Genomic DNA, 26277 nt, shown 5'->3' with positions numbered 1-26277 from the left:
ATTAGTGTGTAGTAAGTGGTGTGATATCCCGGCTGCTGTGTGACCAGTCCTGGCTACTGACACAGTGCAGGGAGGAGAGAGACCTGTACAGAGCACACACCAGTCTCCTGCTCTAACCCCTGAGTATTAGTGTGTAGTAAGTGGTGTGAGATCCCGGCTGCTGTGTGACCAGTCCTGGCTACTGACACAGTGCAGGGAGGAGAGACCTGTACAGAGCACACACCAGTCTCCTGCTCTAACCCCTGAGTATTAGTGTGTAGTAAGTGGTGTGATATCCCGGCTGCTGTGTGACCTGTCCTGGCTACTGACACAGTGCAGGGAGGAGAGAGACCTGTACAGAGCACACACCAGTCTCCTGCTCTAACCCCTGAGTATTAGTGTGTAGTAAGTGGTGTGATATCCTGGCTGCTGTGTGACCTGTCCTGGCTACTGACAGTGCAGGGGGGAGAGAGACCTGTACAGAGCACACACTCTGTTCTAGAAGGTGCTAGATAAATGTTAAGTAGAATCTGATTGGTTGCTACAGGCAACATCTTCACTTCAAAAAACCCTGCACTTTAGTAAATATACCCCCTAGCGGCTAGCGTCTATACACCATACGGCACTACTTAGACACTCAGAGGACTAGTGTACCATATTTTACATCTTACTGGCATCATAGAAGCATCTTACCACCAGTCAGTGTGGGCTAGAGTCGCAGTCAGAACTTAGCGTGATTCAGACTTGGTTGCGCACGTTCAAATGACGCAAGTCACATTAATCTCTAGCAATGTAGTTTTCTTCCTCCAAGTTGTTTAATTTGTGCCAAGAAAAAAAACATTTTAAGCAAGACAGCCACTCGGCACGGACAAGACGCCCGGATCCTGGTGCGCTGAGGGGGGCTATTTGCTGCGACATGAGCAACAGTGTATAAAAGGATACATCTGTATTTGATCATTTAGAAACAAAGAGAAAAAATAAAACTTATTTGACATACAAATTATTGGTATTAGACAGGGCTGTAGTATTCATAAGGCTGAAGCCTTAGAGGCCCTGCAGGGAAGAGGTGTAAAGGCACACTTGTAGTCAGCTGAGCTTTGTTTTGAGACAATGGTGGAAGGGGACCAAGTCAGAGTTGTTACACCTCCATGAGAGGACACGTGGCTGCCACCATCACAACTGCGGTCACCACCGCTCCCTGAAGGAGGTTCTCGCTCCTCCAGATCTCAACACACACACAGGGACAGGAGATTCCGCAGGACTTGTGGGGATTCCAGCTGCCCACTAGAGAGTCACCATCAAGTGCAGAGCAAGGAGACCCCCAGCATAGGGACGGAGCCAGCTGGATAGAAGATACAGATTGCACACACCAGGAGGGACGCTGCAGCCTACTGGCCCCCCCAAACCCTGATGACCACCTTCAAGGCCCGAAATCTTTGGATTAATATGGCCCTGGTATTAAGGTGTATATAAATACATCTGTCCCGTGCAACAAATCCTCACTATATACATACACATCACAAACTGCAGCTGGAAAACTCATCCAATAACATTGCTTTACTGTTGGCATGACACAGGACTGATAATAGCTCTCACTTTTCCTTCTCCGGACAAGGGTTTTCCAGATGCCCCAAACAATCTGAAAGGTGATTCATCAGAGAAAATAACCTCAGCAGTCCAATCCCTGTACCTTTTGCAGAATATCAGTCTGTCTCTGATGTTTTTCCTGGAAAGAAATGGCTTCTTTGCTGCCCTTCTCAACACCAGGCCATCCTCCAAAAGTCTTTGTCCTGTGTCATGCCAACAGTAAAGCATCCTGAGACCATTCATGTATGGGGTTGCTTCTCAGCCAAGGGAGTGGGCTCACTCACAATTTTGCCTAAGAACACAGCCATGAATAAAGAAAATATCCTCCAAGAGCAACTTCTCCCAACCATCCAAGAACAGTTTGGTGATGAACAATGCCTTTTCCAGCATGATGGAGCACCTTGCTATAAGGCAAAAGTGATAACTAAGTGACTCGGGGAACAAAACATCCAAATTTTGGGTCCATGGATAGGAAACTCCCCAGACCTTAATCCCATTGAGAACTTGTGGTCAATCATCAAGAGGTGGGTGGACAAACAAAAAACCCACAAATTCTGACATACACCAAGCATTGATAAGGCAAGAATGGGCGGCCATCAGTAGTCAGTATATGGCCCAGAAGTGGATTGACAGCATACCAGGGCGAATTGCAGGGGTCTTGAAAAAGAAGGGTCAACACTGCAAATATTGACTCTTTGCATAAACTTAATGTAATTGTCAATAAAAGCCTTTGACACTTATGAAATGCTGTAGTTATACCTCAGTATACCATAGTAACATCTGACAAAAAGGTCTAAACACACAGAAGCAGCAAACTTTGTGAAAACCAATACTTGTGTCATTCTGAAAACTTTTGGCCATGGCTGTAGATGGCAAATACATGTTCTGTTATACTTAGGGGTCTATTTACTAAGCTGTGTTAGGCGATAAAGTGAATGGTGTTAAGGTACCAGCCAATCAGCTCCTAACTGCCATGTCACAGGCTGTGTTTGAAAAATGGCAGTTAGGAGCTGATTGGCTGGTACCTTATCACTGTTCACTTTATCTCCTAACACAGCTTAGTAAATAGACCCCTTAGTGTTTTGTTGTGATGCTGTGGCCTGTGGCATCACAGGATAACCTACTTCCAACAGTGAGATCCGCTGACCTAAGTTGTGGCATCACAGGATATAAACCACTACAGGCAGTAATATCCGCTGACCTAAGCTGTGACATCACAGGATAACCTACTACAGGCAGTAATATCCGCTGACCTAAGCTGTGACATCACAGGATAACCTACTACAGGCAGTAATATCCGCTGACCTAAGCTGTGACATCACAGGATAACCTACTACAGGCAGTAATATCCGCTGACCTAAGCTGTGACATCACAGGATAACCCACCACTGACAGCGATATCCTCTGACCTAAGCTGTGGCCCCACAGGACAACTCTATCCCAACAGTGAGATCCTCTGACCTAAGCTGTGACATCACAGGATAACCCACCACCGAATGCTGACCTAAATAACAGTACCATTTAATTAGTGAAATAAATGACAAATTTAAAATAGATTTATTCTTTGACAGCATATTAAAAAAACATATATATATAGATTATTTTTATTTCTTTGCGTCTGGATCCCGAGCTAGTAATAATGTAGCACTTCAGCCAAGTCCCAGGTTGCCGTGTCTATGCTGGATAATCAGAGTGCTTACATAGAACGTGTAAAATAGAACATAAATATACACATACACACATAAAACATAGAAAAAAAGAGCAAACTGTACATACAGGCAATATTACACTGTTATTCTCTTTAAGGAGCATTAATTGTCCAGAACCTCCTGGAATAACCTCTGAATTGCTGGGAAAAAAATCCTAAACAAAAATTAGCTACTTCTTTGTAGAGAAAGTTTGAGAATCAACATCTTCATGTCCAGGTGGTTGGTAAAGTCATTTGTGATTTGTTCTCACAGCTTAAAAAGTGGATTCAAATATACAAATGATCCACAAAATAAAAATGTTTTGTATAGAAGTAATAAAACATGTATTAAAAAAATGCCTGCACTCATCAGAAGAGCAAATATACTGCAGCTGGGGGGTGAGGACACATGGCAGGTTACAGCTGATAACAGAATTGGGGGGTGGGTACAATGGGGGTTGTGAGGACACATGGCAGGTTACAGCTGATAACAGAATTGGGGGGTGGGTACAATGGGGGTTGTGAGGGGACACGGCAGGTTACAGCTGATAACAGAATTGGGGGGTGGGTACAATGGGGGTTGTGAGGGGACACTGCAGGTTACAGCTGATAACAGAATTGGGGGGTGGGTACAATGGGGGTTGTGAGGACACACGGCAGGTTACAGCTGATAACAGAATTGGGGGGTGGGTACAATGGGGGTTGTGAGGGGACATGGCAGGTTACAGCTGATAACAGAATTGGGGGGTGGGTACAATGGGGGTTGTGAGGACACATGGCAGGTTACAGCTGATAACAGAATTGGGGGGTGGGTACAATGGGGGTTGTGAGGGGACACGGCAGGTTACAGCTGATAACAGAATTGGGGGGTGGGTACAATGGGGGTTGTGAGGGGACACTGCAGGTTACAGCTGATAACAGAATTGGGGGGTGGGTACAATGGGGGTTGTGAGGACACATGGCAGGTTACAGCTGATAACAGAATTGGGGGGTGGGTACAATGGGGGTTGTGAGGGGACATGGCAGGTTACAGCTGATAACAGAATTGGGGGGTGGGTACAATGGGGGTTGTGAGGACACATGGCAGGTTACAGCTGATAACAGAATTGGGGGGTGGGTACAATGGGGGTTGTGAGGGGACACGGCAGGTTACAGCTGATAACAGAATTGGGGGGTGGGTACAATGGGGGTTGTGAGGGGACACTGCAGGTTACAGCTGATAACAGAATTGGGGGGTGGGTACAATGGGGGTTGTGAGGACACATGGCAGGTTACAGCTGATAACAGAATTGGGGGGTGGGTACAATGGGGGTTGTGAGGACACATGGCAGGTTACAGCTGATAACAGAATTGGGGGGTGGGTACAATGGGGGTTGTGAGGACACATGGCAGGTTACAGCTGACAACAGAATTGGGGGGTGGGTACAATGGGGGTTGTGAGGGGACATGGCAGGTTACAGCTGATAACAGAATTGGGGGGTGGGTACAATGGGGGTGAAGGAAGTCAGTGGGTCTATCAGTAGGTGAGCACTAGGTTTATAGTGTGTGACTCAGTACTGTGCACTATGGTTTTGGGTTAGTGGAAGGCAAATTAATGCTGCACTCATTTATGTTGGACAATGAGGCTAATACAGTATGTGCATCTCTAGGGCAATATAAAAGGGCGAGGGAAGGATTCCCTGTGTTTGTAGGCAAGATAGAGGAGGGGGAAATTGGTAGTGCGCCTAAGTGAGAAAAGAATATGGGGGCATGAGTCAGTATTCCATGCATATATTCATAGGTAAGAAAGGGCGGTGCTACTAAGTGAGAAAAGAATATGGGGGCATGGGTCAGTATTCAGTGCAAATATTCATAGGTAACAAAGGGCAGTGCTACCAAGTGAAAAAATTATATGGGGGCATGGGTCAGTATTCCATGCATATATTCATAGCTAAGAAAGGGCAGTGCTACTAAGTGAGAAAATAATATGGGGGCATGGGTCAGTATTACGTGCATATATACATAGGCCCCATATGATTGAGGTCACAGTATTAGAGCATAAGTGAGGATCCTATATTCATTGTTTGGATAAGCCAACAAGTACAGAGTATGGGAGCATGAGGAGAGCATCAGGATAAATCTATGGAAGCAGTTACTGGGAGGACAGTTCGGGAGGTGAGGACAGTGCAGTTTGGGTAGGACAGATGAAGGGGGGTGAGAAGCAGATCTTTGAGTGTTGATGGACTATATGCGAGTTCTCAGGATACAGTACTTCCAGTTATACCCAGTACTGCCTGCTGCAGATGACTGGGCGATTGTGGTTCTGCCTGTTCTCCCTGCGGAGTCGGTTCTTCCTCATATAACAGGGGTCATAGTAATCCCATTCCATACCAGAGGCCCAGGACAGGGAGCAGGAGTCGCTGTCCGAGGAAAGGATGTGCAGAGAGATACCTGCAGGGAGGAGATACAGGCCAAGTTACAAACCATGACAGCAATGGTCACTACATCTCATCATCAGACTCTACATGAGCCATCATAGCTCCTGCCAACACCTCCATCTGCTCCAACTTATCTTCTTATTGCTGTAATCTATGTACTGACCTGCACTGACCCCAAAGTCACTGTCCAGTCCTGGCCCAAGGAAATTGCTGATGGCGGAAGTGGACCTGGTCTGCTGAGGGATGCTACTGGCATGGTCAGACAGTATAGAGCCCAAAGGGGTAAAGGGCACAGCTCTCCCAAGTGGTTTCCTCTGCGTACTGGTTTTGGGGCAGAACTTCACCTTTGGAGTGGTTGTCTGCAAAAAAAGTGGGTCAATAGAGGTAGCACTGGTAATGATAGAGTGGGTCATGCAAATGCTTGATATAGAGATGGTTCATAATTCATATGGCCGCTTTCCCTAATTCACTGCTTCTGTCCTGGTAGTCCAAACTACTGTCAATTTCCTGTCCAGGTGCACCTTCACCTTTTCCTGTCCTCTCTAGATCTCTCTCACCTTACCCTGTCCTGCTCTCCAGACTCCCTCTCACAATTTATTGTCTTGTTCTCTACACCCGCCATCACCCTCTCCTGTCCCCCAGAACCCACTCACCCTCCCCAATCCTGTTCTCTAGCCCCCCTCTCATCCCCCCTATGCTGTTCTCCAGACTTACACTCTCCCATCTCACACTCACCCAGTTCTCTAGACTCACTTTCATTCTCTGCTGTCCTGTTCTGCAGAACCCGCTCACCCTGCCCTGTCCTGTCCTCCAGACCTCCTCTCACCCTCCTCTATGCAATTCTCCATAATCACTCTCTCCTGTCATGTTCTATGAACCCACCCTCAACCAGTTATCCTGTCCTGCAGAATCACTCTAACCCTCTCCTGTTTTGTTATCTAGACTCCCGTCTCACCCTCTACTGCTCTACTCTCCTGAAGAAAATTACACAGTCACTAATGTAATTTCTTCTAAGACTGCAGATGTCCATTAGATAACAGTAACTAGTCAGCCATCTTCTGAAGCATACTCAACTTTTATCCATAGACGAAATAGCCTCAACTTACTCCATACGCACTTCAGCCCTCCACTGTTCTGCTGTTCAGACTTCCTCTCACCTTGTCCATTCCTGCTCTCCAGGCACCCTCTCGCCTTCTCCCGTCCTGCTCACAGGCACCCTCTCGCCTTCTCCCGTCCTGCTCTCCAGGCACCCTCTCGCCTTCTCCCGTCCTGCTCTCCAGGCACCCTCTCGCCTTCTCCCGTCCTGCTCTCCAGGTACCCTCTCACCTTATCCTGACCTGCTCTCCAGGCACCCTCTCGCCTTCTCCTGTCCTGCTCTCCAGGCACCCTCTCGCCTTCTCCTGACCTGCTCTCCAGGCACCCTCTCGCCTTCTCCTGTCCTGCTCTCCAGGCACCCTCTCGCCTTCTCCTGTCCTGCTCTCCAGGCATCCTCTCACCTTCTCCTGTCCTGCTCTCCAGGCACCCTCTCGCCTTCTCCCGTCCTGCTCTCCAGGCACCCTCTCACCTTCTCCCGTCCTGCTCTCCAGGCACCCTCTCACCTCCTGTCCTGCTCACAGGCAGGTCTGTTCATTTCAGTCCAAATACAACTGAACTCACACACATGCAAAACACAATTCCATACACCATCGGAAAGCACGATTCAGTCAAACATAATTCTTGGTAAATTTGAGTGTGTTTGATTGGGAAAAACGCACTTGTGTCCCTGCCATACACAGTGTGTTTCAAATTCAGACAGACACGTTTCTTAGTAAATATACCCCCTTACAGTAGGACCTGCACATCACCTGTTAGGCTTAAGAAACTTGCAAAACTTGACTAAAAGGAACTGTCACAGTTGATCAACAAGGATAAATTGATGCAGTACTTAAAAGTATGCAATGTCAAATGCAAAGCCAGTAAATACTCTCATTGACAAAGGCACAAAATTAACAAAAGCCATGTCACCAATAAGCGAGGAAGAAATAGAGTATATGAAAAAAAATCCTTATAATAGCACTGTTGTATGCAAGCACTGGAAATCGATCTGACATTATGACATTATGCATGCCATAGGCCGAGTGAGTCAGTTTGCCAGACTGCAGTTAAAATACTCCTGAAGTATATAAATGGCTCAAATTCCTTGAAATTACAGTTTTCAACAGGGGCGCCAAGAGGGGGGTGGAGCGGGCACTAATTACACAGTTCCGAGCTTGTTGGAGGGGCCCTGGTCCAAACCCCCCCTCCCTTTTACCTGCTATCAGCTCAACACATGGTGCAGTGGAAGACCAGGGAGACTGAGCAGCAGTCTCCTCTCATCTGCCTGTGTGGTGGGGGGCAGGGAGTAATCACACTGATCATGCCCCCTTGGATTTGCTTGGGCTGAGGGGCTCACAGCACCCCTCTGCCCATGGTGCAGCACCATCTCGTGGTGCTGCAAATAGGGTTTTTTAATTTTTCTAAGACGGAATGGCCACACCCGTCAACAGTAATGGGACCCAGGCCAGCTCTCTTTGGCCCTGGTTTTCAAAGCATGGAAATTCTAAGCTGAAATCCTTCTGTGATACCGACTAGGAAGCAGATGACCATCACTCCTACACTGGATATCTGTTAGTACTGGTAGGTTCAGCAGTCAGCTGGGCAAGCAGGAAGTACACCACTGAGGCAGAGTATATGGCACTTATAAGCCAAGGAAGCCTTATACGTAAAGGAGACTATGTGAATTGGGTTTTCTGGAACAGGATGAAACAATCAACAGAGTGTGACTATAGAGGTGCAATAGACTTGTCCTACTGCACAAAGCTCTATGGATGGCACATTGCTATCAGACATCACTTCATGCATTCCGACACCATCTCCTCTCTACTATATATGATGGGTACTAGGACTCAGTCAACGGGAAGCGCAACCTCTGACCTGATTAAGTCATCGCTGAGCTACTTCTCATGTGCAGCTGGCACCATCTTTACGGTGTAGAGTTCCACAGTATTTACTGTAGCTTCTGAGGTGAGACCTAAATACTGCTAATAACCCTTGCAGTACCACTATTCTGCCTACCGCTGATACCCGTCACCTTGTTCATATCAGTAAATGCAGAATCCTGGTAAAGGGCTCTCTGTGTGTGGCCTACTGTAACATTCACTTTCACATTTCGTCTGAAACCAGTTGTGACCATCCGCCCAATAGGCTATATAAATACTGTGCACTCACCGGCAATAATGTTCCCCTCAGCAGATATCCCCCCAATGGCTGCTGCCTATGAGAGGCCCAGGTCCCAATGACACAAACCCCAGCAGCCCAGCCTCACTTCTGTGGGTAGAAGGTGACTGTTCTCCCTGGGAAACATCTCTGTGCTGGTGGCAGCTGGCATGCAGCATCAGGTGAGGGTGATGGTGCACAGACAGTGTAGGTTTCACCACTAAGTCTCGCAAAAGGGCCCAGGAGCACCTGTCACCATGGAGATGGAGAGTACCAAGATGGCGCTCCCAGGCAGCTGACCTTGGCCATTCCAACAATCCCAGGCCCAGTAATCAGTGCCCTCTCCCCCCCTCTCTGCGCCCATCCATTAGGAAGTGCAAGTCTGGACAGGGAAGAGACGTAGAAGAAGACTGCAATGCTGCTAGTCGGAGGGCGACTTGTCAGATGCATAAAAACACAACACTGCCCCCATAGAGGGCCTAGTCGGTCCCCTGCGGCACCAGCATTTGGCTTGTAGGGTGCTTTGGTTAGCACCCTACAGCCCTGAGAGCCACCCAGGGCACGCTTAGGATGCTCCAGTCACTTGGCTCCTTCTTGGACCCTTTGTTGGGATGTCATAATGTCATATGTTTGGGAGGTGGGGCTGGTGCAGGGTAGATTATTGCCCAGCTATGGCCCTGGGTAGAGGTCTTGATGGATACAGCAGGGCTTTTTGAAGGGACTAAGACAGGGCTCGACAAATTCTGGTTGCCATGGTGACTAAGATTTTAGTCAACTAGGATTTACATGTGTCGAAGAAACAAAAATTGCTCCTTCAAAGATTGTTACAGGACTGTGCGGGACATTGCGTGCCCGTTACATGAGTAGGAATGCGTGTCTACTAGAGTCAGAGTGACTCTGCTCCTCCCTTCTGTCCAAAGATGCCGCCAAGAGGGGACCATAACCGCAGGGGAGCCTGTACTTGCCAGAGCTGCGCCAAATCAACCTTCGACCTAGCCAGCTAGATGAGCTACTGCGCACACGCTCCTTGTCCATGCTTCTTCAGCTCCGTCCTCCATTGTGGAAGGACGTGCCCGTGTGGCTCTTCTGTGTGGATAGTGTGGTTTCTACCAAAGACTGTAAAAAAACTTTTGGGCCACAGACAGCATCTCCTGCACGGAATCAGTATGTTTACCGCCGGCTGCCTAACCCTAACCTCCCCCCAGGGGTGCCTAACCCTAACCTCCCCTGCGGCTGCCTTCTTGCCTTCGGGTGTCGGGCTCCCGGCATAGGTATTTCGACGCCTGTCATTAGTACCTTGCCGGTTTAGACAGACAGGAAGCCGGCGGTCGGGATTTCGTCCGTCGGCTTCCTGACCGCTTCCCCTCCTGCACGGCCCTGTAATTTTTTAAAAAAATTCTGCACTACCAAAATTGATTGCGTGAGCAAAACATGACATATTCGAAATCACCCAGCTGTAATGTTCTCACAATATTTGTGGCGTTGTCAGAAATCCCAAATCCCGAGGAGAGTTCAAGCGGGGTAAGCCATTTTGCAATGACTTCCATGAGTTTTTCTTAGAGGTTGACACCGGTATGCCTCTTAGTGAGGCCGGTGATACACAGAGTAGCCTGCCTCTATATGAGCTGCCGTTTGGTAGATGCTGCTGCTCGTGCTGCTGAAGGCAATACACCCACCCAGTGGGCTGTCACAGACATGTAATCTTTAGTTTGCCCTGTTCTGTTTGTCCATATATCTGTGGTTAAGTGGACAGTGGGTACAACAGCATTTTGGAGGCCACTAATTAAAGTTTTTTTTAACGTTCATGTACAAGTTGGGAATTGCTTTTCTAGTGAAGTGGAATCTAGATGGAATTTGGTAGCAGGGACTCTATTAACAGTCAAACTCACTGCATTAATGGTGGATATTGAACGCAAGTCTAATACTAGCATAACTGTTATGGTGTCAGTGATCTGCTGTGCAACTGGGTGACAGCGGTCATACGTTCTTTAACAGTAGTAGTTTTCCTGGTCCCCTTCTGGGATAAAGTTCCACCCCCAGCAGCAGCAGCAGGCCTAGCACTTAAGGATTCCTCGGAGGAATCCTGGATAGGGGAGGACTGAGTTAGCCTTATCAAATTGGATGCAGGACTACTTCCGATCATGATTGAGGATATTGTTGATGAAAGTGTCGGTGGTGGAGATGGCAGGTGCTTGGATCTAGCAGAGAAAAGGAAACTAGCTGACTGTTACTTTTTTAGCATAAATTTCTGATTTTGCCAAAATCTTTTAATGCATAACAGGGAGGAGGTGTCTAGATGGTTAAAGTCCCTACCTCTACTTACTGTGGCTTTACAAACGCTACAGATGGTAAAACAATTGTTGTCCATATTTGGGTAAAAGTAATTCCACATGTAAGAGGTGGATTTTTTTGGTCTTCTGCGCAGGCATGATAATGGCCTTCTTATCATGGGCAAGAACTGCTTCCACTGGTGCCTCACTTACACAAACAACATCTTCATTAGCGCCTGCATCAGCTACACAAATATCTTGTTGCACTTCTACCATAGCATCCTCACTTTCTAGGTCAGCAACTTCTTGACTTGTGCTGCTCATGCCCACATTGGCATGCAGAACTGGAGGAAGGAGGCTTCTCTATGAGTACAGAAAGGTCAGGCTCACACATAGCACGCACAGACACACTTAGGGGTAAATTTACTAAAGTGAGAGTTTTTAGAAGTGAGTTTTAGAAGAGATGTTGCCCATAGCAACCAATCAGATTCTAGCTATTATCTTCTAGAAGGTGCTAGTTAAATGTTAGGTAGAATCTGATTGGTTGCTATGGGCAACATCTCTTCTAAAAACTCTCACTTTAGTAAATTTTCCCCTTAGATTCTCCTCAGGGATTTGTGAAGTTTCTGAACAACACAGTTTGTTCTACTGCCTTATTTTTTTTTTTCACCACTGATATTCCGGTTTTACATTTTTTGTGAGATGCTCTTGCGTTGTCATGTGAGTCAGAAGCAGATGCCTGACTGACAGCAATTGCAGAACCACCACTCAGAAATAAAACCTGAGCCTTTCCTTGCCACTGTGTGTGGTTCATGGTATGTTCGCAATTGTAGGTTTTTCAGCCTGAAACTTTTCTTTTATTAAAGAGGTTTTTTTTTCTTTAGCAATGTAGTATTTTTTTAAATTTTATTTTAGATGCCGTGACTGTAGTGAATCACTGGCCACCCAGTGGTGAAGCTCTGTATTGCATGCCGTAGATGTCAAGTCTCACAGCGCCTTACTGCGCCAGGCCGTGCTATTCTCATGCCGCGACTTAGAAGCCTGTATGGCGTGCAGGGAGTAAAGATGTAGCCGGACACATCTGTAGAATAAGTGATGGTCCTTGACCTACTTACCGTTACTGACTGTTCTATATCACGGAGACAGCATCAGTTTTATCACACAAAAAAAAAAAATTACTATATCAACGACGGTCACTAAACCTGTCCTACTCCTGTCACTAACAGACTAACTGCCGGATTAACAATGGGGTGGATGGAGCTTCAGCTCCAGGCCCTCCAATGAAAATAGGCCCACACCACAAAGATCCGCAGGGAGACAACAAAATTCCCCGTCAACAACCAGCGGCCATTTGAGACTGCGCCTATTCCATCCCCTTGGGCCCCCCCCATGAGAACCTCTCCGTACTTCGCTAATCTCAGATGCCGGCGCAGTAGAAAGCTTCAGAGGCCCTCCTTGCGCCGCGTACTATCACAGCCTCAGTGCGTCCCTCGCTCTGGCACGTTGAGTGACGTCACTTAAGGGGTGGAACTAATGGACATGTGTCTCCTCCGGTGCCCCAGATACTGGAATTGATTTTGCGTCACAATTAGCGCTGTGTAATCCAGTCGATTGGCTGAAGAGGCTCATAGGTCCCGGCTCCCCAACACCTGACCTCATCTCTGCTATGATGAGGTCTCCACACTGCTGCTGCCTATCGGACGAGCAGGGGCATCAAGAGGGGGGGGGGGGGGGGAGTGGGTACAATTTACCGGGGCCCGGCAGCGCTCTCAACGGCCCTGTGGACGAGCCCTTTCAATGAGGAGAGAAAACAAAAACAGCCTAAGGTAAGTTACCCTACTGGAGAGCTGTGGGACCTCTGTATAGATAGAGAAGGAGGAGGGGGGGGGGGGTAAACAGCACAGCAGGGAAAATACAGACACTGGGGCACAATATATTACATATGGGTGGTAAAGAGTCACTAACAAATGTATAGATGGGGCTGGGGCACAATAAGGAACATACTAGGGGATTACGTACACAATACAGAATATACAGATGGGGATGTGGAACACATTAAGGGAATGAAGAGCTCAGAAAGGAAAATACAGGCGGTGATAGGGAGTACATATAACAAATAACAGATGGGGAATAATACAGAACACAGAGGGGCACACACAGACACATAGAATATTGTAAAATGAAAAAAATAATTCAAAAAACATTACTAATGTTTGTATAAAATATAGGTTACCTATTGAAATATATTATAAACATCAAAGCATCAAGGTAAACCGGATCTGTATATAGAAGAGATAAATGGCAATTACTAATGTAAAATATCCTAACTACAGAACTCATTTACCTTCTCTATAAGGTGTTTAGAGATTAATACTGTATATTAGACAGCTATTATACGAAGTTTTGCAGTCAACATAACTATTGCAGTCATGTTATATATTCAATTTATGTGTATATTTACATTTTTTTAACATTGCTTTTGTGAAACCCCCCTCTGTTTTTTTTTAACCAAGGCTGGTGCTGGATAGAGCAAAAGCTTCAGAGAAATGGAGTGCCATTAGGAGGCAGGAAAATGTAATTAAAGAAACAAAAACATTTTCTGTAAGTTTTTTTTTTCCCCCGGGGAAGTGTATGTTGGGGGAGAGCAGCTCTATGTAGGTGACATCCTTGTGACTGGGAATGTATTTCATCATGGTAATTCCCGAGATCTAGGGGTAATATATTACATTAGGGCTATCTGACGACTCTCCTAGGTCCTGGGAAAGTCAAAGAATGGCCCTAATGTAATACATGCAGTGCTCACAATAGGCCCTTTTTACATTTCAGCTCCAGGCCTATGTGGACCTCAATCTGGTACTGACTAACTGTCACTAGCTAGCCTACCATCCTCCCCTCCCGCGGTCCTGTCAGGGGCAAATGCAGCATTTTTACAGGGGGGTTTACACACACACACAATAATAATTATATATTTATACATGCATACTGTATATAATATATATATTATTATTTAGTGTGCATGTGTAAATAAATATATATACATACACACAATATACTTACACATGTACACTGTATATTATAATTTATATATATATATATATATATATATATTTATTAGGGGTGAGCGGGTTCGGATTTCTGAAATCCGAACCCCCCCGATCCGAGTCAGGCTCGACTTTTCCCGCCTGACTCGGATCTGAAATCGAGGCAAAACGTCATCATCCCGCCTTCCGAGTCTCGCGGGTTTTGGATCCTATATAAGGTACCCGCGTCGGTGCCATTTTCTCACTCGGCTGTGGACAGTGAAGAGGGAGGGTGGGAGTTAGGGCTGTGTAGTGTAGTGTAGTGTAGTGTAGTGCAGAGTAGTGTTGTGCTGCGCTGTGCTGCTGTTGTCCACTACTTCAAAGTCCATAGGGGCTGGCTGTGTTGTGCTGTGCTGCTGTAGTTAATAGGGGCTGTGTCCACTACTTCAAAGTCCATAGGGGCTGGCTGGACTGTGTTGTGCAGTCAGTTCTCCATAGGGGCTGTGTCCACTCCAAAGTCCTGTGCAGTGTCCCAGTCCTAATGGGGTGCTGTAGTGTTGTCCAGGGGGTGCTCTGTCCATCAGGGGTGCTCCCCCCAAGTGCTAAAAAAATAATATATTTTCTGTGTTTGTGAATTGTGTGCGCAGTAGCCGCACGTGCATCAACAAAGTAGTGCCAAGCGTGCGCCTGTGTCATAAGTAAAGGGCCGTCTGGCTTGACCGTTAAAGGGTGCTGTAAACCCCAAAGTACACTCCAGTCCAAACCAAAAAAAAAATTATTTTCTGTGTTTAGCCGCACGTATATATCAAATCGATATAACATAAATGGAGGACCAAACTTTCTCCGATAAAAATAAAATAGAGAAAGATCAAGAACCACTTCCTCCTAGTGCTGAAGCTGCTGCCACTAGTCCTGACATAGACGATAACATGCCATCAACGTCGTCTGCCAAGGCCGATGCCCAATGTCATAGTAGAGGGCACATACAATCCCAAATGGCAAAGTTCAGGAAAATGACCTTGAAAAAGACATTTAAATCAGCTGAAGAGAAACGTAAACTTGCCAATATGCCATTTACGACACGGAGTGGCAAGGAACGGCTAAGGTCGATCCCTAGTATGTTCATGACTAGTGGTTCAGCTTCACATGACGATGGAAGCCCTCCTCCCACTAAAAGAATCAAAAGAGTTAAGCTGGCAAAAGCACAGCGAAGAACTGTGCTTTCTAAGAAGATATCACAAATCCCCAAGGAGAGTCCAAGTGTGGTGGTGGTTGCGATGCCTGACCTTCCCAGCACTGGACGGGAAGAGGTGGCTCTTTCCACCATTTGCACGCCCCCTGCAAGTGCTGAAAGGAGCACCCACAGTCCACTTGCTGATATGCAAATTGAAGATGTCACTGTTGAAGTACAACAGGATGAGGATACTGGTGTAGCTGGCGCTGAGGAGGAAGTTGGCGAGGAGGATTCTGATGGTGATGTGGTTTGTTTAAATAAGGCTCCGGGGGAGACAGTTGTTGTCCGTGGGATGAAAAAGCCCATCACGGTCATGCCTGGGCAGAAGACCAAACATTCCACCTCTTTGCTCTGGCAATATTTCTATCCAAATCCAGACAACAACTGTCTTGCCATATGTACCATATGTAAAGGTGAAATAAGTAGGGGTAGGGACGTCAACCACCTAGGAACATCCTCCCTTTTACGGCACCTGCAGCGCGTTCATAAAAAGTTACTGTCAAGTTCAGAAACTTTGGCTAAGACCGTAAGCAGTCCAGGGACACCTAAATCCCGTTGTATCCAAGCGCCTGCAAACCACACCGTCAACTCCCTCCTCGTCAATTTCCTCCTTAGTCAGGATCGAAAGTAGTCCTGCAGGCCATGTCACTGGCATGACTGACTCTCCTATCCGGGATTCCTCCGGAGGATCCTGCATTGCTACGCCTACTGCTGCCGCTGCTGCTGTTGCTGCTGCTGGGAGTCGTTCATCATCCCAGAGAGGAAGTAGGAACACCACTACTTTTACTAAACAATTGACCCTCCAACAGTCCTTAGCGAGGAGGATGAAGTACGACAGCAGTCATCCTGAAGCAAAACGTATAACTGAGGCCTTGACTGCTATGTTGGTGTTAGACGTGCGTCCGGTATCCGCCATTAGTGCAGTGGGATTTAGACAATTGATGGAGATAGTGTGTCCCCGGTTCCAAATCCCGTCTAGATTCCACTTCACTAGGCAGGCGATACCGAGACTGTACAGAAACGTCAGAAAAAGTGTCCTCAGTGTCCTGAAAAATGCCGTTGTACACAATGTCCACTTAACCACGGACATGTGGAGAAGTGGAACAGGGCAGACTAAGGACTATATGACTGTGACAGCCCACTGGGTAGATGTATCACCTTACGCAGCAACAGCAGCAGCGTCACCAGTAGCAGCATCTCAGAAACGCCAGCTCGTTACAAGGCAGGCTACGCTGTGTATCACCGGTTTCAGTAAGAGGCACACCGCCGACAACCTCTTAGAGAAACTGAGGGAAATCATCGCCCAGTGGCTTACCCCACTTAGACTCTCCTGGGGATTTGTGATATCTGACAACGCCACCAATATTGTGCGGGCATTACATCTGGGCAAATTCCAGCACGTCCCATGTTTTGCTCACACAATAAACTTGGTGGTGCAGAATTTTCTGAAAAGCGACAGGGGCGTGCAGGAGACGCTTTGGGTGGCCCGAAAAATTTCTGGCCACTTTCGCCATTCAGCGACTGCGTGCCGAAGACTGGAGCGCCAGCAAACACTCTTGAACCTGCCCCGCCATCACCTGAAGCAAGAGGTTGTGACGCGGTGGAACTCAACCCTCTATATGCTTCAGAGGATGGAGGAGCAGCAAAAGGCCATACAAGCCTATACATCCACCTATGACATAGGCAAAGGAGGGGGTATGCACCTGACTCAAGCGCAGTGGAGAATGATTTCTGTGTTGTGCAAGGTTCTCCAGCCCTTCGAACTTGCCACATGTGAAGTCAGTTCAGACACTGCCAGCTTGAGTCAGGTCATTCCCCTCATCAGGCTTTTGCAGAAGCAGCTGGAGAAAGTGAAGGAGGAGCTAAGATGGAGCGATTCCGCTCGGCATGTGGGACTTGTGGATGAAGCCCTTCATTCGCTTTGCCAGGATTCCAGGGTGGTCAATCTGTTGAAATCAGACCACTACATTTTGGCCACCGTGCTCGATCCTAGGTTTAAAGCCTATGTGGTGTCTCTCTTTCCGGCCGACACAAGCCTGCGGAGGTGCAAAGACCTGCTGGTGAACACACTGTCAGCTGAAGCGGAACATGACACGTCAACGGCTCCTTCTTCATTTTCTCCCGCAACTGGGGCTGCCAGGAAAAAACTTAGGTATCCTAAGCAACCCGCTGGCGGTGATGCAGGGCAGGCAGGACCAAGTTTGGACATCTGGTCCGGACTGAAGGACCTGGCAACAATTTCTGACATGTCTACTGTCACTGCATATGATACTGTCACCATTGACAGAATGGTGGAGGATTACATCGGTGACAGCATCCAAGTAGGCATGTCAGACAGTCCATACCTGTACTGGCAGGAAAAAGAGGCAATTTGGAGGCCCCTGTACAAACTGGCTCTATTTTACCTGAGTTGCCCCCCCTCCAGTGTGTACTCCGAAAGAGTGTTTAGTGCAGCCGGGAACCTTGTCAGCGAAAGGCGTAGGAGGTTGCTTCCACAGAATGTGGAGAAGATGATGTTCATCAAAATGAATTATCAGCTCTTCCAGGGAGACCAGCCTCCAGAAGGTACAGAGGGACCTGTGGTGGTGGATTCAAGTGGGGACGAGTTAATACTTTGTGAGGATGAGGATGTACACACTGAAGAGGGTGAGGAATCGGTGGATGAGGAGGATGAGGATGACATCTTGCCTCCGTAGAGCCAGTTTGTGCAGGGACACATTAATTGCCAGCTTGTTTTGTGGGGGCCCAAACGAACCAATCATTTCAGCCACAGTTGTGTGGCAGACCCTGGCACTGAAATGATTGGTTTGTTAAAGTGTGCATGTCCTGTTTATACAACATAAGGGTGGGTGGGAGGGCCCAAGGACAATTCCATCTTGCACCTCTTTTTTTTCTTTGCATTATGTACAGTTTGGGGCCTAGTTTTTCAAACTGCCATCCTGTCTGCCACTGCAGTTTCACGCCTAGATGGGTCACGTGTTTGTGCCGCCCACTCGTGTCACTTAGCATAGTCATCCAGCTACCTCGGTGCAACCTTTTGGACATAAAAACACTATTGTGAGGTGTGAGGTGTTCAGAATAGACTGGAAATGAGTGGAAATTAAGGTTATTGAGGTTAATAATAGCATAGGAGCAGAAAAACCTACAAATTCTGTGATTTTAGCTGTTTTTATGCTTTTTTGCAAAAAAATACAGATCCAAAACACAAAACCCAGAACCCAAAACACGGAAGGGTGGCTTTGGCAAAACCAATCCAGATCCAAAACACAAAACGTGGCCGATGCACACCCCGCATGGCACGCCTCCAAATAACGTCAGGCTGGGGGTAAAGCCCAGCAATCCGTCACTGGCTGGGCTTCCCCGAGCCCTCTTCCGTCAGTGAATGGATGCCGCGCATGCGCGCGGCATCCATTCACACTCCGGGGGGTCCAGCACCGCTGCACAGCTGTGGCGGTGGGGGTCCCCAACCTCCCAATTAGACCACCCGCGGGCCTCTTCGGCCCGCGGATGGAGCAGCGGGACAGTACTGTCCCGCTGAAATCGGGATGCTGGGGAAGGGTGTCGCCCCCTAGGGGTGGCGCCCTTGTGCGACCGCACTGGTCGAACACCCCTAGAGCTGGCCCTGTTACACACACACACACCTACTATATGTCACACATACATTACATAGACACTTACGTTGCAGCAGCTTCGGGTTGTAGACCTGATAAGGATGGGACTTGGCAGGCCGGCACCATGTCATTAGGCCCCTCCTTCTAGCGACAACATGCCGCGATTCGCAGGTCACTCATGAGGGGGCGGAGCCAAATGACGCGATTCTAATGGAGATCCGAGCAGTGGTTAGGATCTCCTCGGTTTAGTTAAGTTCGGGAGGGTTGTGTTTCCAGGAAACTGAACCCACTCATCTCTACTTAAAACTGAAATTTGCAAGGAATGGAAATTTGGGATTATGAGCCTTTTGCGATGCCGATCGGGTATCAGACGAGTATAACAGACGTTCCTATCCTACACCAGATTCCTGTTCTCTTTGGCAGGCGCTGGTCTAGCAGGAAACAGCCTACTGTTGCCTTGTCCATGGAGTAGATGGTAGCTTTAATAAGCCTAAAAATTAAACCTGGCAGTGTTGCCTATTCCAACCAATAAAATGAATGCTACTATTTGCTAGAATGCAGTAGAGAAATGATAGCCAGCATCTGATTGGTTGCTATAGAAAACACCTCCAACTCTTCCTTTTTGGAAACGTTAGTAAATTAACCCCCAGGTTTTGATTGAGGTACCTGACGATGCGGACAGCACCGGCACATGTTGGAAACACAGGTCTTGCTGGAGCAGGGGTGTGACTAGTGGGGGGTATCAGGATATTGGTTTAGTCTTCCGGAAACCACTTAGCAATGCGTGTGTTGGATTGGGATTGACCATGTATGTACTAATGGCCATTGCCCACTGTTATTATTGTGTACCGTCAGTGGTGTAATCCAGGGGTCCCACTGCATCACATCCTGCTGAAGCATACATTCTGGAGCAGGGGTGGGTTGGGCTGAGGGGCAGCAGGCATGAATCACCCCCCCCCCAGGCTGGTCTACTCTGAAGGATTTAGGGTGGCATCTGGCTTAAGGTGGTCACGGGCGCCTATGCACAGTCTCTGTACAGATACTATGCCATTCTTGGTTTAATGAATGACGCAGGAGTACTGTAGCAGCCAGTGCCCACGCTCCATAGTAAGTCTGATTTCTACTATACAATAGGGGATTTATTTATATCCCCAGTGATTGGCTGGCAGGCGGCTTTATGCCCTACCACGCTGGAACTGACTGTCCATTGCCTACAGAACAAAAAATCCAAATTCCTAACCAAACCCAGGGTGGTAACATGACAAAATGCTGCCCCCCTACACCCTGGATCATGGGCAACGGCACCACTTGCCTACCCCTAGTTTAGGTCAGTTAGTGGGGTTAGCGTTAGGTTTGGGGGGGGATATTAGGTTTAGGCACTAAGGGGGGAGGGTTAGTGTTTGGCACGAAGGGGCAGGGTTACGGATAGGGTGCATGGTGGGGAGGGTTACGGTTAGGCTATAAGAAGGGAGGGTAATTATACTTACCCGACCCCCGTCAGGATTCCAACCATCGGGATGCCCCTGTCCGTAATGTGACAGGAGGCACCCCGACAGCCGCCATTACATACCCATTCCTGGCAGGTCTATGACGTAAGTTTCCAGTAGGGAGGGGGTGAGCTGTAAAAAACGCTACAACTGGTAGGAAAGGCGTATTCACAGGCAATAAGGCTTCTTTCTTTTTCCTCTGGCGACAGCGGTAAGATCTGCTGGCCCTCGCTGGTGCTCACTTACCCACCCAGCCTTCCCATGTGGAAGACTATTTAACAAACTCAATTGCAATACTTGTTCTATTATTGTAATCTCCAGATGGTTATGTCTAGAAAATTCATAAAAATTTGCCGTGTTTCTTGAAAAGTTAACATTTATTTTAAATAAATAGTACGTTAGATCTTTTCTTCCTGAAGAGCTGAAATCTGGGCCGTCATTTGCCCAGTGCATGATGCACATTTTTATAAACAACTGTCCCTCCCAACTAGAGATCGAGCAGCTGCCATTCCACTGACCATACCCCCACCTAGCCATGCGCTATAACTGGCCACAAATTCTGCACATACTCAGAGTTGTTTATCAACAACTGAACTGACCTCATCAATCAGCAGAATGGTAACAGGTGGAATAAGCAATATAAGTCCTATTTACTTTGCCTGTGACCTACAGTAAGGAGTGCAGCTAGGAGCTCAGCCTGCTCACCTGTAACAGACTGTGACCCCAACCCCTACACTGGACAGCGGAGGATGTGTCCCCAACCCCTACACTGGACAGCAGAGGATGTGACCCCAACCCCTACACTGGACATTGGAGGATGTGACCACAACCCCTACACTGGACAATGGAGAACATGTGACTACAATCTCTATACTGGTCAGCAGAGGACATGTCCTCTCCTGACCAGTATAGGGGTGGGTCACATGTTCTCCGTTGACCAGGATAGGAGTGTCTCACATGTACTCTGCTGACCAGTATAGGTGTGGGTCACCCCTCTACTGGTCAGAAAGAGACATGGGACCCCAACCCCTATACTGGTCAACAGGGGACATGTGACGCCAAACCCTACAATGGTCAGCAGAGGACATGTGAGGCACCTTTATACTGGTCAGTGAAGGACATGTGACCCACCCCTACAATGGTCAGCAGAGGACATGTGAGGCACTACTACACTGGACAGCGGAGGACATGAGAGGCACCTTTATACTGGTCAGTGGAGGACACGAGAGGAAGCTCTATACCTGTTAGAGAACATGTGACACCAACCCCTATACTGGTCAGCAGTGGACATGAGATACCAATCCCTATACTCATCAGCAGAGGACATGTGATGCTAAACCCTATACTGGTCAGGGGAGGACATGTGACTAACCTCTATATTGGTCAGCAGAGGACATGTGACGCCAAACCCTATACTGGTCAGTAGAAGACATGTGACCCACCCCTACACTGAGGACATGTCCTCTGCTAACCAGTGTAAAGGTAGGTCATGTGTCCACTGCTGATCATTATACTGATTCCTCACATGTCCTCTGCTGTCCAGTGTAGGGGGTAGTCACATGTACTTAGCTGACCAGTACAGGGGTAGGTCACCTCTATGCAGAGAACTTTTGATGCACCCTTATACTGGTCAGCAATGGACATGTGACACCAACTCCTATACTAGTCAGCAGAAGACATGTGACTAATCTCCATACTGGTCAGTAGAGAACATGTAACACCAACCCCTATCCTGGTCAGTGGACGACATGTGACACGTGACCCTATAATGGTCAGCAGAAGACCTGTGACTAACCCCCATACCCTTTGATTTATTAACTCCTGAGTTCCTTTTAAGGATTGGGCATTTCTCACGGGTCAGTGCTGTGTACTAGTCGCCCAAGCTAACATTTGCTGACTGACCTATGTGATGGAGCAGAACACAACAGGAGGCCTGCAAGCAAGCTGAGGACCAGGGGAGGTCCACAGGCAGCCCTGGTAATTAGTCACTTAATCCCAGATGAGTGTGTGGGGTAATGGAATGCCCATCTGAAGCTACTACCCCCACCATGTGATCATCAGATGGTAATAGATACAGGGCAGAAAGGGGCATCTACTGGACAGTGCTGATGCAGGGTTACAGTTCCTAACAGACTATTTACAGGGTGACGAAGCTTTGTCTATAAGATGGTGAAGTCTATGCAAACTGTTCTTCTGTGCCTACCAGCCAAAACTAGGAGGACATTGTGCTTTGTTCCTACAATGTCAGACTAATGCGTCACCCATGGCTTAGCTGGCATCTCAACGTGGGTTAAATAATTCACCTAGACCAGTGGTTCTCAAACTCGGTCCTCAGGACCCCACACAGGTCATGTTTTGCAGGTCACCCAGCAGGTGCACAGGTGTAATCATTACTCACTGACACATTTTAAAAGGTCCACAGGTGGAGCTAATTATTTCACTTACTTCAGTTTGGAGACATGGAAAACATGCACCGTTTGGGGTCCTGAGGACCGAGTTTGAGAACCTGTGACCTAGATAATAAGTGCGGGAAATGCACAATAATAGCAAACATGCGCCGTGCGAGAAGGTTCACCACAGTGCAAATTATAGTCTTCATTCCAGCACCTGTCACACCCCATGCAGTTCCTTTTTCCTGCTCTGGTGCTTCTAGCAATCCCTTAGTTTCAGGAAAGCTGTTACAGTAGAGGTGGGGCAGCCTGGCATTCAGCTTTGTTGCCATCAAGTCCACCTGTCAGCATCCAAATCTGCTTATCAAGAGATAGAACATCCCCAAATAAATTCTCATTCCCCAGACAAAACATGTCTCCGTCTCAGGAAAGCTGCAATAAACACTGTATACAGACATAGGACACTACATCCCCAACATGACCTGACCACTGTACATGATCATAATACACATCTATTACACTGTATACAGACATAGGACACTACACCCCCAACATGACCTGACCACAGTACATGACCATAATACACATCTATTACACTGTATACAGACATATGACACTACACCCCCAACATGACCTGACCACTGTACATGATCATAATACACATCTATTACACTGTATACAGACATAGGATACTACATCCCCAACATGACCTGACCACTGTACATGACCATAATACATCTATTACACTGTATACAGACATAGGATACTACATCCCCAACATGACCTGACCACTGTACATGACCATAATACATCTATTACACTGTATACAGACATAGGATACTACACCCCCAACATGGCCTGACCACTGTACGTGACCATAATACATCTATTACACTGTATACAGACATAGGATACTACACCCCCAACATGGCCTGACCACTGTACATGACCATAATACATCTATTACACTGTATACAGACATAGGACACTACACCCCCAATATGTCCTGACCACTGTACATGACCATAATACATCTATTACACTGTATACAGACATAGGACACTACACCCCCAATATGTCCTGACCACTGTACATGACCATAATACACATCTATTACACTGTATACAGACATAGGACACTACACCCCCAACATGGCCTGACCACTGTACATGACCATAATACACATCTATTACACTGTATACAGACATAGGGCACTACACCCCAACATGACCTGACACTGTACATGACCATAATACACATCTATTACACTGTATACAGACATAGGGCACTACACCCCAACATGACCTGACACTGTACATGACCATAATACACATCTATTACACTGTATACAGACATAGGATACTACACCCCCAACATGACCTGACCACTGTACATGACCATAATACACATCTATTACACTGTATACAGACATAGGACACTACATCCCCAACATGACCTGACCACTGTACATGACCATAATACACATCTATTACACTGTATACAGACATAGGACACTACACCCTCAACATGACCATAATACACATCTATTACACCGTATACAGACATAGGACACTACACCCCCAACATGACCTGACTACTGGTAATGATTAGCCATTGACCATTACTTACTAGTACATAGATAACAGGGGGGTTTGATTTATATTGACATTGGTGATGGACTAGTTTATGACTCTAAACATCATGATCACCATTTAAAGGCAGAGCACTCACCCCTGGAGCATTTGTTGCAGCTGCTGGAGTGTTGGGTGGAGCTGCGTTGTGCTCCGTCTCTTGCTCACTGTATGACCTCATTCCTCCTCCATCATCTTCCATCTCATTCCAGGTCATCTCCCTCTCCTGGGACATGCCGCAGGATCTGGGTGAGCAGCAAGGCATAATCAGCAGTCGGGGTGGACGCAACGAATACGGGCGTTCTGGGGTCTCATCCAGTTTGTGGACCCATTCCCTGGACCGGAGTCTATCCCGAGACATCCGAGTGCTTTCTCCCATGGCCTGCGTGGCCTCCAAGCCTTGGTTGATACTGTCACAGTGGCCATGACACATTGGGAGTGGACAGCTGGGCTGTAACCTGCTATGGGCAGATTTATCATTCCTAGTACTGTGTTTGTGTCCCCTGACCACCCCTCGGCGCTGACTCCTCTTCTGCAGGGGGAGTGCTGGCAAACGGTGGAACAGCAGGAAGCAATTGAGGAAGAAGAGCAGGACTACACATGGGATGAGGATAAAAACCAGGAGCATAAGAGAGGGCTGGAGAATCAACTTCTCCTCTGCTGATGGAGCGACACGGGGGAATGGGGTCCCCCCAGGGAAGGGAGTGAGGTTGGACGTCACAGACACCATTGTATTTGCAAGCACACCAGGCTATTTGGAATAGGAATAAGGGGGAGGGGAGACTGGAAGGGGAGAGTCAGCCGCAATACTTGGAAAAAGTAATCGGGATTGGGGAACTGGGTCATGATTCGTCTACATTGAGATATGGGGCTGATTCTTAGGTGGGAGTAAAGCAAATAAATCAATATGTCAAACCCCATGTTATTATATATGTCATATAGTATGTGTGCATGCAGGGTAAATACCTGCTGCTATTGCATGTAGCCCACAGATGCTGAACAGCTTTATTCTTACACTGCAATATAGAGGAGTGAGGACACCCCCCTCCCAAATCTAATCTCCCTGCACATCTTACATCTGCCCCCCTGCAGTGCAGCACGGTCCTGCCAAGGTGCACAGTTACTGGCTCCCACCCCAGAATCTGGACCTCACTCACTTGTCTCAGGTTCATTGGTCCAGTTGGTTAGTGGACAATAAACTTCTTATGGGAGAGATGTAATTCTGTGCATGTATTAAACCACAGGTTCTCAAACTCTGTCCTCAGAACCCCAAACAGTGCATGTTTTCCAGGTCTCCTCACAGAATCACAAGGGAGATAAATGAGCTCCATCTGTGGATTTTTAAAAATGTGTCAGTGAGTAATGAATACCCCTGTGCACCTGCTGGGTAACCTGGAAAACATGAACTGTGTGGGGTCCTGAGGACCGAGTTTGAGATCCACTGTATTAAACTATATATAGGTAAAAGTTGAGACCTAATTTATGTATACTCGGAAGTAAACTTTTACCATATAACTATAGGCTTACCATACTATCCCTTACATACAGTATATACATAGGCTTACCATACTATCCCTTACATACAGTATATACATAGGCTTACCATACTATCCCTTACATACAGTATATACATAGGCTTACCATACTATCCCTTTATATACAGTATATACATAGGCTTACCATACTATCCCTTACATACAGTATATACATAGGCTTACCATACTATCCCT

At 47.3% G+C, this 26277-nt stretch overlaps 1 protein-coding gene across 1 annotated transcript; it reads right to left on the bottom strand.

Annotated features, from left to right (window-relative positions):
- Window positions 1-3112: 3112 nt before the first annotated feature.
- On the bottom strand, window positions 3113-25687 carry LOC148481356 (protein huluwa-like). Its single transcript, XM_088453603.1, has 3 exons — window positions 24648-25687; window positions 5834-6029; window positions 3113-5683 (listed from the first exon to the last, which is right to left on the bottom strand). The coding sequence occupies exons 1-3, from the start codon at window positions 25275-25277 to the stop codon at window positions 5511-5513; spliced, it is 999 nt and encodes a 332-aa protein (XP_088309729.1). The 5' UTR covers window positions 25278-25687; the 3' UTR covers window positions 3113-5510.
- Between the last annotated feature and the right edge of the window lie 590 nt (window positions 25688-26277).

The sequence above is a fragment of the Taudactylus pleione genome, unplaced genomic scaffold (assembly GCF_031769625.1).
Source record: "Taudactylus pleione unplaced genomic scaffold, aTauple2 ptg000584l, whole genome shotgun sequence".
NCBI lineage: Eukaryota > Metazoa > Chordata > Amphibia > Anura > Myobatrachidae > Taudactylus > Taudactylus pleione.
This window is presented reverse-complemented; position numbering and strand designations above follow the sequence as displayed.

What these genes read in the sequence shown, in the direction of transcription:
- LOC148481356 (XM_088453603.1), bottom strand. Translation starts at nt 25,277, where the DNA reads ATGGTGTCTGTGACGTCCAACCTCACTCCCTTCCCTGGGGGGACCCCA. An exon ending in CTGCAACAAATGCTCCAGGG is followed by an intron (nt 6,030 to 24,647) that starts GTGAGTGCTCTG and finishes CTTTTTTTGCAG; the next exon opens with ACAACCACTCCAAAGGTGAA. An exon ending in TGACTTTGGGGTCAGTGCAG is followed by an intron (nt 5,684 to 5,833) that starts GTCAGTACATAG and finishes TCCTCCCTGCAG; the next exon opens with GTATCTCTCTGCACATCCTT.